This window comes from Phycodurus eques, chromosome 10, assembly GCF_024500275.1.
Source record: "Phycodurus eques isolate BA_2022a chromosome 10, UOR_Pequ_1.1, whole genome shotgun sequence".
NCBI classification, from domain to species: domain Eukaryota; kingdom Metazoa; phylum Chordata; class Actinopteri; order Syngnathiformes; family Syngnathidae; genus Phycodurus; species Phycodurus eques.
In genome coordinates, this window is record NC_084534.1 from 15,554,933 (window position 1) to 15,568,621 (window position 13,689).

At 42.4% G+C, this 13,689-nt stretch overlaps 2 protein-coding genes across 5 annotated transcripts in view; both read left to right on the plus strand.

Moving 5' to 3' along the window:
- LOC133408302 (inositol 1,4,5-trisphosphate receptor type 1) overlaps positions 1-1,660 on the plus strand; it is a 74,470-nt gene extending 72,810 nt beyond the window's left edge. For all 4 annotated transcript variants that reach the window (XM_061687022.1, XM_061687024.1, XM_061687025.1 and 1 more), the window contains one exon: positions 594-1,660. In XM_061687022.1, the coding sequence (XP_061543006.1) occupies positions 594-680 (87 nt within the window). In that variant the 3' untranslated portion in view covers positions 681-1,660. The remainder of the gene's footprint in view (positions 1-593) is intronic.
- A 4,636-nt stretch (positions 1,661-6,296) lies between these two features.
- Positions 6,297-10,773, plus strand: LOC133409135 (class E basic helix-loop-helix protein 40-like). Its single transcript, XM_061688741.1, has 5 exons — positions 6,297-6,699; positions 6,774-6,837; positions 7,058-7,165; positions 7,470-7,593; positions 8,857-10,773. The coding sequence occupies exons 1-5, from the start codon at positions 6,635-6,637 to the stop codon at positions 9,768-9,770; spliced, it is 1,275 nt and encodes a 424-aa protein (XP_061544725.1). The 5' UTR covers positions 6,297-6,634; the 3' UTR covers positions 9,771-10,773.
- Positions 10,774-13,689: the final 2,916 nt, after the last annotated feature.

Sequence of the window (13,689 nt, forward strand, 5' to 3'; positions counted from 1 at the left end):
TCATGGGGGGGGGGCTGTATGTGACCCCCACATTATAGCTTGAAAACTTTGTGTTCCTCAACATCAGTGTTCTCTCATAGTATATTTATTTTTTACTGTTGTCAAATAGGTAGTGTAGGTAAAATGTACCCTATATTTTAGGCTACCTTACCCATCTAAAATAATAACGTAAATTTTAGATGATTTTCATGGGTTATATTTACCACTCTCCAAAATTGTTTTTTTTACAGCGTTGTCATCGCAAAGTACACAGCATAGTTTGTTCAGAAATAAAGTTCAGTTGAATTCAGTTTGAAATACAACTTTAAAAAAATTCAGTGCAATAAATTCAATCAATCAAAATCTCAGTTGTTGTTCATTTAACTTTTATAGGGTGTGGAAAAAAAAAACATTTTATTACCACTCCAATACGTGTTGTGACTGTCGCAAGATTGTATGACTTGACTTGTGACTTGCTTAAACCAACTAATGACTTGATTCGACTTTCACCATACTGTGATTAAAACAAATAAAATAAAAAACACCTACAGTAGTGCAGAGGCACATTCACATATAGAGTATTTCAAAAGTTTTCTTTCGATTTTCCTGTGCAGATGACAGAGCAAAGGAAGCAGAAGCAGAGAATTGGTCTTCTTGGTCACCCACCTCACATGAACATCAACCCCCAACAACCAGCTTGAGGGTCTTTTGTATGTAATGATTGTATTATTTCACCAGGCACTCTTAAAGTACAGTGCAAATGTGAAGCAAGCATTAGCAGCGTACGTTACTCATTGTCTGCGGCGTGCATGTAACTGTGTGTGTCGTGTCCACCAAGTGCCTCAGGACCTGGGAAGCCAGCCATGTTGAATTAAGAGTTGAAAACAGATTTTGGCTGTACTACACTTAACGCCTTTGGGAGTGTACCATGCTGACAGCCATGCCAAAGTTCTGCCAATTGTTGCTAAGGAAAAGTTCCATTCATGTGGCCTTGTATTGGGGTTTTAATCCTCCATTTTGCACCAACAAACTCAGGTCAAGTGGATTTAGAGGTTTGTTTTCTTTTTCACATTTACACATTTTGGTAATCTACAGCAATAAGAGTACTTCACAATATGCAATGTCTGGATAAGAAAAACAGTTTTGGGATTTGGGATTTACTTTTATATTTAATATTGTAATGTCATTTATTTAAAAAAAAATAGTATTGTATTTTCACAAGTGATGGTTATAAATGTGAAAGTTTTGTTAAACAACTCCTTTCAGGGCACTTTAACAAGATTATTGACGGTGCGCTGCTCTTAGAGCATACTGGTAAGTCATCTGACTTCCTCACTTTGTATCACGCTGTGCTTAATAATAGAGTATGAGCAGTAAGAAGGAACCAAGTGCCCCCTATCCCTAAGAGACAATTGTAGTGATGTTTGTTTTGATCTATTATAATCCTTTGCACATAATTATTTAACCCCCCTGTAATTAATTTTGTCCTGAATACTGTTCTGTATGACAACTATTTTTGTTTGGCCACTTTTTTGATAGCTCCACAAAATAATCACTGAGTGTATGTGGTCTTGGGGGATTACTAGGTAATTTGTAGTGCTCCTTAACCAAAAGCCTTTATAAGTGGTTTCTGTATTGTACATTATTTGGGGTTTATTTAAATAAACAAGCATGTAAAACATTTTATTGAATTGTTCAAATGAATTGGGAAGAAACGTGAGGGGGGGGAAAAAAAATCACAAATACTGTATAATGCATGATTATTGAATTGATGAGGACCTAATTGGTGCTCTACGTCCAAAGTAATGTGTATTTTTTATCGATTAAACTAGATATTTCCACCAGATTTACGAAAACATTCTCTATTGTTCGAAACAAATAGGAGCTAAGTGTACTTTTCTCAAAACCATATATAGACCCTTTCCAAAAACTTTTATTTATTTACATGGTTCCATTCAAAAAGTTAAACATTTTTAGATGATAGATTCAGGGCCCACAATTTAAACAATTTCAAGTATTTATTTGTTTGTTTATACATAATTTGGGCTTCCAGCTCGTAAAACCTACGAAATCAGGAATTCAAAACATTAGAATACTGTGACGAAAACAGCCCAAATTTTGCAGGCCATAAATGTTTTAAACTGAGTGTCACACACTCATCATCTACAGTGCTAAACTCAAATCACCTGCACAAGTTTCCCCAGGTGCCATTAATTTGCTTCAGTTTGGTTCAATTGTCTCAGTTGAGTTCAATATGGGGATGACTGCAGACTTGACAACTGGCCAGAAGACCACCATTGATACCCTCCATAGGATGGGTAAGCCACAAAAGTTTATAGGTAAGGAGGCTGGCTGTTCACGGAGTGCTGTGTCCAAACATATCAATGGAAAGTCTGGTGGAAGGAAAAAATGTGGCATGAGAAGATGCACCAGCAAAAGAGATAACCGTGGGCTTCAGCACATTATCAAACAGAGAAGATTCAAGAATCTAGCAGAAGATCCAGAAAGAGTGGAATGAGGCGGGAGTCACAGCTTCAAAAACCACCACATTCAGACGCATCCGTCTGATGGGCTACAACTGTCGGGTTCCTCGGGTCAAGCCGCTTCTGAGCCTGAGCCAACATAGGAAGCGTCTCAACTGGGCCAAGGAGAAGAAGGACTGGACTGTTGGCCAGTGGTCCAAGGTCCTCTTTTCCGATTAAAGTGTGCCTTTCATTCGCGAATCAAGGTCCAAGAATTTGGAGGAAGACTGGTGAAGAACAGAACCCAAGCTGCTTGAGGTCCAGTGTGAAATATCCACAGTCAGTCATCATGATTTGGGGTGCAATGTCCAGTGCAGGTGTTGGTAGACTCTGCTTTCTTAAATCCAAGGTCACTGCAACCGTCTACCAGAATGTTTTAGTGAATGTCATGATCCCTTCTGTTGAGGATCTGTATGGAGATGCAGATTTAATCTTCCAGCAGGGCCTGGCCCCTGCCCATAGCGCCAGAAGCACCAAAACCTGGTGTGATGCCCATGCCATGTCATTGCTCGACTTGCCAGCCAACTTGCCGAATCTAAACCCTATTGAGAATCTATGGGGCATTATCAAGAGGAAAATGAGGGACACCAGACCCAAAAACAAAGAACTAGCAGCAAGCATAAAGGAAATCTGGCCTTCCATAACTCCCAGGCAATGCCACAGGCTGATTACCTCAATGCCACGGCGCATCGAGGCAATGATTAAAGCAAAGGCATTCCTAACAAAGTATTGAAGATTAACATATCTTTTTGAAGGTTTCATATTTTGATTGATTTAATGTGACTCTAATTTCTTTCTCCTTTTTTTCCTACCATAACTGAGACGTAAATGGTGATTTCTTCACAGTATTCAAATTTTTTGAATTCCTGATTTTGTGGGTTTTATGAGCTGGAAGCCCAAATAATGTAAAAATAAATACTTCAAATTGTTTAAATTGTGGGCCCTGAATCTATAATCTATGAAAGTTTAACTTTATGAATGGAATTATGGAAATAAATTAACCTTATCATGATATCAACATTTTTGGGAAAGTGTCTGTACTGTAGATTGGCCTTCTTGGGCAGATTGCGTAACCACCACAAATAAAAACTGATTTAAAATAAGTGACGGTGTGTGTGTGTAAAATTGGATTTGATCTTCATCCACGTCACAACAATGGGGGAAAAAATGATTTAACAAATGTGACACAATTTTCCACACAAACAATAATGTAACCATGCTTTTACTGAACACAACATGTAAACGTCACAGTGCAGGGTGTAAATTGAAATGTAACCTTTGTATTGAATAACTGGTCGTCGCTCATTTGGCAGTCATAACCTCAACTAAACGTTTCCTGTGGTTGCAGGTAAGACCTGGCAGAATTTTAGACCATTCCTCTTTACAAAGTTCATCAATATTATTGGGATGTCGGGCATGAATTGCTCTCTCGAGGTCATGCCACAGCATCTCAGCCAGGTTGAGCATCACGGGGCCACTCCAGAAGGTGTACTTCTTCTGTTGAAACCATTCAGTTGTTGATTTCTGTTCTTTGTGTCCTTGTCCTCTTCCATCACCCACCTTTTGTGAAACTTCAATGGGCAGACAGATGGCCTTCGGTTCTCCTGCAAAATGTCTTGATAAACTTGGGAATTCATTTTTGTGTCGATAAACAATGCGTCCAAGCCCCGAGACAGTGAAGCAGTTCCAAAGCACGAGGTCCCTTCCACCATACTTCACAGTCAAGATGAGGTTTTGATGGTGGTGTGTTGTCTTTTTCTTTTCTCCGCACATAGCATTGTGTGTTCCTTTCAAACAACTCAACTTTGCACCAGTAGAACTATGGAACAACCTGGGCCTCTTTTGCAAATGTCATGCCTGTAGCAATGTGTTTTTTGACAGCAGTGGCTTGCTGAGTGGTGTCCTCCATTCATTCTTGTTTGATGTTCTTCTTATCGTGCATTTGTCAACAGCGATGTCGGCATATACCAGAGAATTCTGTAAGTCTTTAGCTGACACTCTGGGACTTCCCCCCCCCCACCTCATCGAGCATTCTGCGCTGTGCTCTTGCTGTCATCTTCATAGGCCAGCCACTCCTATGGATAGTAACAAAAGTGCTGAACTTTCTCCATTTAGAGACAATCGGTCTGACCGTGGACTGATCAAAATCAAGGCTTTTATAGATATTCACGTGAACCTTTCCAGCTTCGTGCAAGTTAAGAATTATAGGTCTTCTGCGAGCTCTTTTGTGCGTGGCATGGTTCACATTGGTCAATGCTTCTTTGAAATATAATACTCAAAAACTACTGTGTTTCGCCAACACCTCCGATCTCATTACTTTGACTGGACTCATCGCTCTTGGAAGGGAGGACTCATTATCCAAGAGGTTCACATATTTTTTACCACCCTGCACTGTGAATATGTATGTTCACGGTCTGTCCAATAAAAACATAACTGTTTGAGGATATTTAGTTTAAGAAGAAGTGTTTGTCTAATGTTGTGACTTAGATGAATATCGGATCACATTTTGTGACCAAAATGTGTAAATCTGGGTAATTTCAAAGGGTTCCCATACTTTATCATCCAACTGTATGTATATTTGTTTATTAACAGTATTATGTATTTTCATATTATAATATGTACAATATATAATTGTACAGTATTTTATATATTGCATTATATACAGGGTATGGATAGGTATATATTAGAGTATTTTGTAGTAGGTTTAGTATGACATATTACTGATTCTGAAAGGAGTCAGGAATCCAACATTATTATGAAAGATTCTTATAATTTATGGGTTTATAATGAGCCAGTTAATAGTCATCTGATCCAGAATGTAATCCACAGAACTGCACTGCACCATACTTTGAGTGGTTTCTATTTTTTAAAGAGCAATTTAAGGCAACAAAAACAGCTCTCCGAATGATGCATTGCAGTCCTATACCAACACAATCTTCCACATAGGTAGATTACTATATACTAGTAATAACCGTGTCCTTTAAAACGAAGATTAATTACGTGATATTTTTGTATTGGATGTACAGTACATCGATTGTGCAGATGTGCCTCCTTTTTTGGTTCGTATAGTTCATGTTGCAATAGTGCATAGTGGCTGCCGAAGTGGTGATAAAACGTGACAACAATTTAATGCGCGTTGTATAATAGTTCCCTACCTATGACAGAGCTTTTCATATGTGTGCACATGCATGATCATAACGGCCACCTGCTTTTTAGGAGGGCTGGGGTGGTGTGCGGGTCAAAGATGTGCTGGAGCCTGAAGGCAGGTGCCGCCGTGTGCTGAGGCTGAATGTGCTCAGCCGGCTCAGCAGGCTCTCCGTGTGCCATGAGGAGACCAACGTGACAGGCGGCACGCACGCACCGACTCATGACAACACAAACACACTCGTCCACGCACGCCTGCACGTGACTGCACGGGAGGTGTGAGCGCTTCCATTTTGATCGTGATCCGATGATGGTGCGTTTAAGGGAAGAGGAGGAATTGGGAGGTTAACGACCTGTCAGTTTCGACTAAACATTCGTTATTTAGAAAATCGATAAATATTTTGTGTTTTCCTGTCAAGTGACAAAGTGTTTGTATGTGGCTGCCGTGTCCAAATCCGTCACAAAATGTGGACCACGCACGGGTGCGCCGCCCGCCCGCACGTTTTGGTCGTCGTGATTGTCCCTGCCTTGTTTCGCTCCACTTCAGCATGGTGATACACGGGATCGGCTTCGCCCCGCCCACTCTTGACGTCATGCGCCTGGCGCCCACTTAGGCGCCTTCACCGTGGCGAGCGGGCGGGGCTTGTGCCGAGAAGACAACGCCGCTTGACACGTGAGCCTCATGTGACGGAGCTGGGTCAGGCTGAGCGGACAAGGGGATCGAGTTTATTTCTCGCGTGGATCCCTCGGCCGCAACTCGCTTCTGCTGCCCAGACGGCGTGGATGACCCCCAAGACACATCGCGACGCTTGGGCGGGGGGCGAAATTGTCACCTTTGAATGTTTGACTTGACGGGATTTTTTTAGGGGCAACTTGCTGCGTAACTTTTTTATTTTTAAAATTTCAAATCGGTTGCACATTTTGTACACGCTTTATTGCCCCCCCCCCACCGCCCCCCCCCCCCCCCCGAAAAAAAAAGCGTCAAGAAAATGGAGCGAATCCCCAGCGCACAACGTCCTCCTCTGTCCAAGACTGATCTAGCAGATATGCACGGGTAAGTACAACGTGTTTAACTGCCATGCAACCTGAAGTACATGTCTATAAATATATATTCGTTTGTTTCTGCAGCATGGATTTCCCTATGTATGCGTATAAACCCAGGCGAGGGATGAAGAGAGGAGAGGAGAGCAAGGTAAGTTTTATTTGATTTTAATTTTTGTTTTTCTTTTTTTAATAGTACACAAATAAGTACGTAGCGTTACTTTGAAGGGCGTGGGAGAAACGGGCCTGGCAGCCGTCGTGTACTGTAGTGCAATAAAGGCTTGACTTAATACTTGCTATGACATAACTGCCCGTAAACCTTCAGAGAGGAGGAACAAGCCGCTGACTTTTGTGACTTTTTCTCCTCCCAGGAGACCTACAAGCTGCCCCACAGACTCATCGAGAAAAAGAGACGTGATCGGATAAACGAGTGCATTGCTCAGTTGAAAGATTTGTTGCCGGAGCACCTAAAACTTACGGTAAGTTTTCTTTTTTTTTTGTTGTTTTTTTTTTTTTCTACTTTTTTTTCTCCTTATAATCTTTAATGGGATTCATTCTGTTAACGCGCCATCTCGTGGGCCGGCATCGCCATTACATTGGCTGAACAGCGTGTGTCTGCATTCATTATGCGCACCAAAGAATGGTCCTTCTATTTTAACTCCCAAATGATTTCATGTGGATCAGCGTCACCTCTCCGCCAGACGGTGGGGGCGTGTCATCTAATATGAAACATGTTTGCAAGAATGTGCTGACAATAGTGGCGTGTCGTGGTGTTTGCTGCAGACTTTGGGCCATTTGGAGAAGGCTGTGGTTTTGGAGCTCACACTCAAGCATGTGAAGACGCTCAGCACTCTCATGGAGCAGCAGCAGCAGAAAATCCTTGCCCTGCAGAGTGGCATGCATATTGGTAAGTAAGCTGCATTTGAATTCATGTTAACTAACCAGTAAATGTGCGGAAATGTTTGGTAATATTTGCATTCATGTGTAAAAATGTGAAACTTTTTTTTTTTTTTCCTTTTCCTAAAAATCATCAAAAGTCACATGTCGCCCTTTATTGGGAACCATATTGGTTACTTACGGGTTCTCCCAACCAATCAAGGAAGAAAGGTAATTGGAAAAATATACAGCACTCAAATAGATTGGTTTTATATTTTCCAAATGCACTATTGCTGCTGCTACTACTACTACTACTACTAATAAAAATAACTTCAAGTAGTTGCTAAAAGTGGGGGGGGGGGGGGGGGGGAGGGGAAGCTTCTCATGTACTTCAATATTTTTTCTGGCATTAAACTTGAGCATTTCCAAGTATTTTAATGGTGCCCTTTAGAGGCTTAAACCTATCTTTGGACCCTGCAGTCCACCAGAATTGTACTGCAAAAACACTGTTTAAAACATTATGGCAATGTTTGTTAAACACCTTAGGGCAGTGGTTCTCTAACTTTTTACTGCGGTACTACCTAAAAAATGAAAAAAACACTTAGCTCTTGCAGTACCACTATAATGAGCAACATTAAAATCGTAGCATAGTAGGCCTACGTTTTCAACCAATTCAAGGCTTCATTCCTAAAAATTATATTTAATATTATTGCAGGCCACTGCTACATAATGCAGTTTGAACATTAACACTGTGCTTAAATATAGGAACATTTTAAAAAACAAAACAAAAAACAAACAGCTCCTAAATGTATTGAACTTGAAAGTTAAATACTACTGCACTTGGGCAGTGTTATTGTTATTATTTTTTTCGCGTACCACAAGAGGCTGCCAGTGTACCACTAGTGGTGCTCGTACCACACTTTGAGGATCACTGCCTTAGGGCATTAGGCAGCAACCTTATCTACATATCACAGGATGCGCACACCATTAGCAACTCACTACAGCAGAACAGCGCATACCTTTAAAATATATACAAAACATCTAAATGTGTGGCTCTGAAGAGCCTATGCTGGAGAAATGCTGCTACCCGGGAGCCTCTGAATACTGAACTTAAATATTGGAAAATCAAATCTTTAAACCATTGTAACGTTATTGAATTCAGTGATTCTTTCGCGTACCACTAGAGAGAACGGACATGCCATTAGTGATATACGTACCATACTTCACTCACTGGTCTAACTGAATGTCCATTTGGAGACTGTATAACAAACATGGCTTCTCGCTGTGTTTATAGAGCAACCTATTGTCAACCAAGAGAAGTCCGAGGAGATGTTCCGATCTGGTTTCCACATGTGCGCCAAAGAGATTCTTCAGTATCTGGCCAGTCGTGAGAGCGACGGTGACTTTGCGCCATCCCACGTCATCAACCACCTTCACAAGTTGGCCGCTGACGTGCTCCAAAGTCCAAAGCGACCCCTCTCTCCCATTAGCCCCCCTCCCGAGGAAATCCCCGCATATAGCCAGCACCAAACCCACAAGGAGACAACCACCAGCTTACCCCCTAAACCCAGCGAGGGCTACGGGAGGGTGCCGGTAATCCAGCGGGCGCACGCTTCGCCTAGTGGCGAGCAGAGCGGCAGTGACACTGATACAGATAGCGGCTACGGAGGAGAGCTGGAGAAAATCGAGTGCGGTGGCCCGCAGACGCATCCCGACTACTACAGCCAGGAGGGCAAGCTGATGAAGCGGAGCACGGCGGAGAGGCAGAGCTCCCACATCAAGCAGGAGGACGACGAGCCGAGGCACAAACGGGCCCGAGCCGAGTCGTCGGAGGACGAGATGCTCTCGGGTGGAGAATCCTCAGCCTCGTCCTCTTCCAGTGGTTACGGTAGCTACATGAGCGTCTCCCCCAACCATCCGCCTCCACCCCCGCACCCCCTCTGCATGCCCTTCTACCTCATCCCCCCCTCTGCCGCCACCTACCTGCCTATGCTGGAGAAATGCTGGTACCCGGGTGCCATTCCCATGCTGTACCCCGGCATGGGCGGCTCCGCCACCGCCATGCCCAGCGAGAGACCACCACAGATGGTAATGTCTCCCAGGGGAGGCTCACCAGCTCCAGCCATATCTCAGACGCCCATGGACTCCCCGGCTCTCCTACAGGCACTAAAGCAGGTACCCCCCCTCAACCTGGAAACCAAAGACTAAGAGAACATGGTCACTGAGTTGACTCATTAGGAAGGAGAACATGATTGAGCCGTCCTGTAGTCCAGCAAGTCATTTCTCTACTTTGCTTCTCATCCTGGAATTCATGTGGCAAACAAGAAGACGAGAGACTGGTGGAGAAATGGTCGTATCCATCCACGTGTGGATGACGAAAATGGTTGAATGTTAAGTGCAAATGGGCCTGCCCTTCTCGCACACACACACACACACACACACACACACACACACACACACACACACTTGGTTGAATGTAAAGAAAGACATGTTTCAGACGCTGCTGTTCCGAGTCAAAAACCCTGACAACACTGGCGCATTTCACTTGTAGCTTTTGTGCTAGAGACATGCCATTTTTAATTATTTTTTTTTGTACGCGAAAACTGTCGCACCAAATGTTGAACGAGTTCACCCAAAGTTTGGTGCCTATTGTCTGTCACCACCTCCGCCACCATTATCGCTTAATAAGTCTCGACACCGTGATGACCGCACTGAATGCGAAGTCATTCATTCACAGTTGATATGGATTTTAATGTAATTATTGTGGATAGACTTCTTGTACATTTCTACTTTTGATACCTGTTCACGCACTCTTGTCCACAGAGCTAGAAGAAAGGAGTGTGAGTGTGGCATACTCAGAGTATGTACATACTGTAGCACAGTGCTGGACCTGGTCTCAACATCTGTTTCTGCTCAAGTCAAACCTGGTGTTTGTTCTTGCTGTTGCCTTTTTACTTGTGAACAACTGAGAACTCTCAGATGTTTATTCTCTAATTCATATGAATCCCAGAACGTTGGCGAGTGAGGGGAAGGGAAGTGAATGTAGACGTTTTACCAGAGAACTAGTTTTCTAATAGAGAGAGGTACTTGAGATTTTATATTTTGGGACCTACGTGAAAGATGATTGCTGTTTGTACATATTTTGTCTATAAATGTTGATATACATTATATAAGTGTATTAATAAAGTATTTTTTTTTCCTGTGGAAAATGTCTTTGACTCAACGTTGTAAGAGCGGCATAGGGATGCAATTCTGGTGTGGCTGGTGCAGCAGGTCCAGCACGTTCATGTTACAGAGGGACGCTTATGTAACCGTGCATTCACAGGCCGGATCTCCTCCTCATAAACCATCTGCGGCCGCAAATAGACGTGCGCTCGTAAATTGCAGCAAAGGCCTCGTGTCTTCTTGTGACTGAAGCGCCCTGTAATGGCTAACACTATTGGCAATAGGCACAAGAACAAGAAGGATTGAAACAAAACAAATCAAACCCGTTGTTTTGAGACCATCACATCTTCAGCTCTTGCCCATGTGCATTCCTCCCCCCACTCTTCAACACTCTGGAAATGGAAACGACCACATAGGCTATTCAATCAAATGTTTGGAGCTGTGATGTCAATGACCTGCGGTATGCAAAGCAGCAGGAGCATTTATTCAAGATCCTATTAGTGCACTGTATTGTCCATGTACTAGTAAACTCTTTGTGCACAGTAGGTAGACAAATCAGTGTATTTGTAAAATGATTCAACTATAGTACATGAGATGCATTTACAATGTCACTAGTAGTAACACAGTTCACAATTAGTGCAGTTTTGCCTCACTAGTAACAGTCATTCTACTAGTGCGTAGAAATGTCATACAAGTAGTGGAAAAACATGACTTGTAAGAGTTGTTCTACTAGTGCACCCTAGTCTTTGTACTAGTATGCTCTTTTCCTCACTTGGAAGACAATTCATCACACTAGTAGAACTACTATAATTGCTACCAGTGGGGCAAAACTGCACTAGTTAGCATATGTGCACTACTAGTACTACAAGTGAAGCACCAGATGTTTCGTACATCACGAGTAAGACAGTCATTTTACTACTGTACTGAATCATCTTACTAGTGAGGACAAAGGGCGTACTCCATCTCCATCCATATTCTGAACCGCTTATCCTCACTTGGGTCGAGGGGGCGCTGGAGGCGGGGTATACCCTGAATTGGTTGCCAGCCATTCACATTGACCTTTTCCACAAATAACTTATTGTCTTATATTAATGTAAAGGATGGAGAAACTAGACTATTGCATTTACTGTTCCACTTCACCATATACAGTAGGAAGCAGTCAGGTGGCTCCAAGTCGCAGCTGAATGAAATAAGTGCCATCAAACAAAAATGTCCAATCAAACAAAAAAAGGTAACTTCAAGAAGGCGGGTTTTCTCAAACCAATGGTTGTGTACCTGTAACCCAATGATCAATCTCAGAACCATTATCTTATATCAATAGCTGGGCATCTTTTACCCAACAGATGCCTTAATATTCTGTCCTAATTTTTATCCAATGTTGGTTGAAATTGACCAAACCGACTATGCTGAACCAAGAGTTGAGTTACAGGTTTGACCCAGCATTTTTTTCGTGTGTAGTGAGGACAAAGTATATCGTACAATGGGGTAAAAAAAAAAACTATTTAGTCAGCCAGCAATTGTGCAAGTTCTCCCACTTAAAAGGATGAGAGGCTTGCAAGTTTCATCATAGTTATACCTCACCTATGAGACAAAATTAGGAAAAAAATACAGAAAATCAGTCTGATTTTTAAAGAATTTATTAGCAAATTATGGTGGAAAATAAGTATTTAGTCACCTACAAACAAGCAAGATTTCTGGCTCTCACAGACATGCAACTTCTTCTTTAAGAGGCTCCTCTGTCCTCCACTCGTTACCTGTATTAATGGCACCTGTTTGAACTCGTTATCAGTATAAAAGTCCCACTCCAAACTCCACTATAGCCAAGACAAAAGAGGTGTCAAAGGACACCAGAAACAAAATTGTAGACCTGCACCAGGCTGGGAAGACTGAATGTGCAATAGGTAAGCAGCTTGGTGTGAAGAAATCAACGGTGGGGGCAATCATTAGAAAATGGAAGACATACAAGACCACTGATAATCTCCCTCGATCTGGGGTTTCACGCAAGATCAGTAACACACTACGCCGCCAGGGACTCAAAATCCTGCAGTGCCAGATGTGTCCCCCTGCTTAAGCCAGTACATGTCCAGGCCCGTCTGAAGTTTGCTGGAGAGCATTTGGATGATGCAGAAGAGGATTGGGAGAATGTCATATGGTCAGATGAAACCAAAATTGAAACTTTTTGGTAAAAACTCAACTTTTCGTGTTTGGAGGAGAAAGAATGCTGAGTTGCATCCAAAGAACACCATACCTACTGTGAAGCATGGAGGTGGAAACCTCCACCTTTGGGGCCCCCACCTTTGGGGCTGTTTTTCTGCAAAGGGACCAGGACGACTGATCCGTGTAAAGGAAAGAATGAATGGGGCCATGTATCGTGAGATTTTGAGTGAAAACCTCATTCCATCAGCAAGGGCATTGAAGATAAAACATGGCTGAGTCTTTCAGCATGACAATGATCACAAACACACCGCCCGGGTAACAAAGGAGTGGCTCCATAAGAAGCATTTCAAAGTCCTGGAGTGGCCTAGCCAGTCTCCAGATCTCAACCCCATAGAAAATGTTTGGAGGGAGTTGAAAGTCTGTGTTGCCCAGTGACAGCCCCAAAACATCACTGCTCTAGAGGAGCTCTGCGTGGAGGAATGGGCCAAAATACCAGCAACAGTGTGTGAAAACCTTGTGAAGACTTACAGAAAACGTCTGACCTCTGTCATTGCCAACAAAGGGTACATTACAAAGTATTAAGATGAAATTTTGTTATTGACCAAATACTTATTTTCCACCATAATTTGCTAATACATTATTTAAAAATCAGACAATGTGATTTTCTGGATTTGTTTTTCTCATTTTGTGTCTCATAGATGAGGTATACCTATGATTAAAATTACAGGCCTTTCTCATATTTCTAAGTGGGAAAACTTGCACAATTGGTGGCTGACTAAATGCTTTTTTGCCCCACTGTACATGG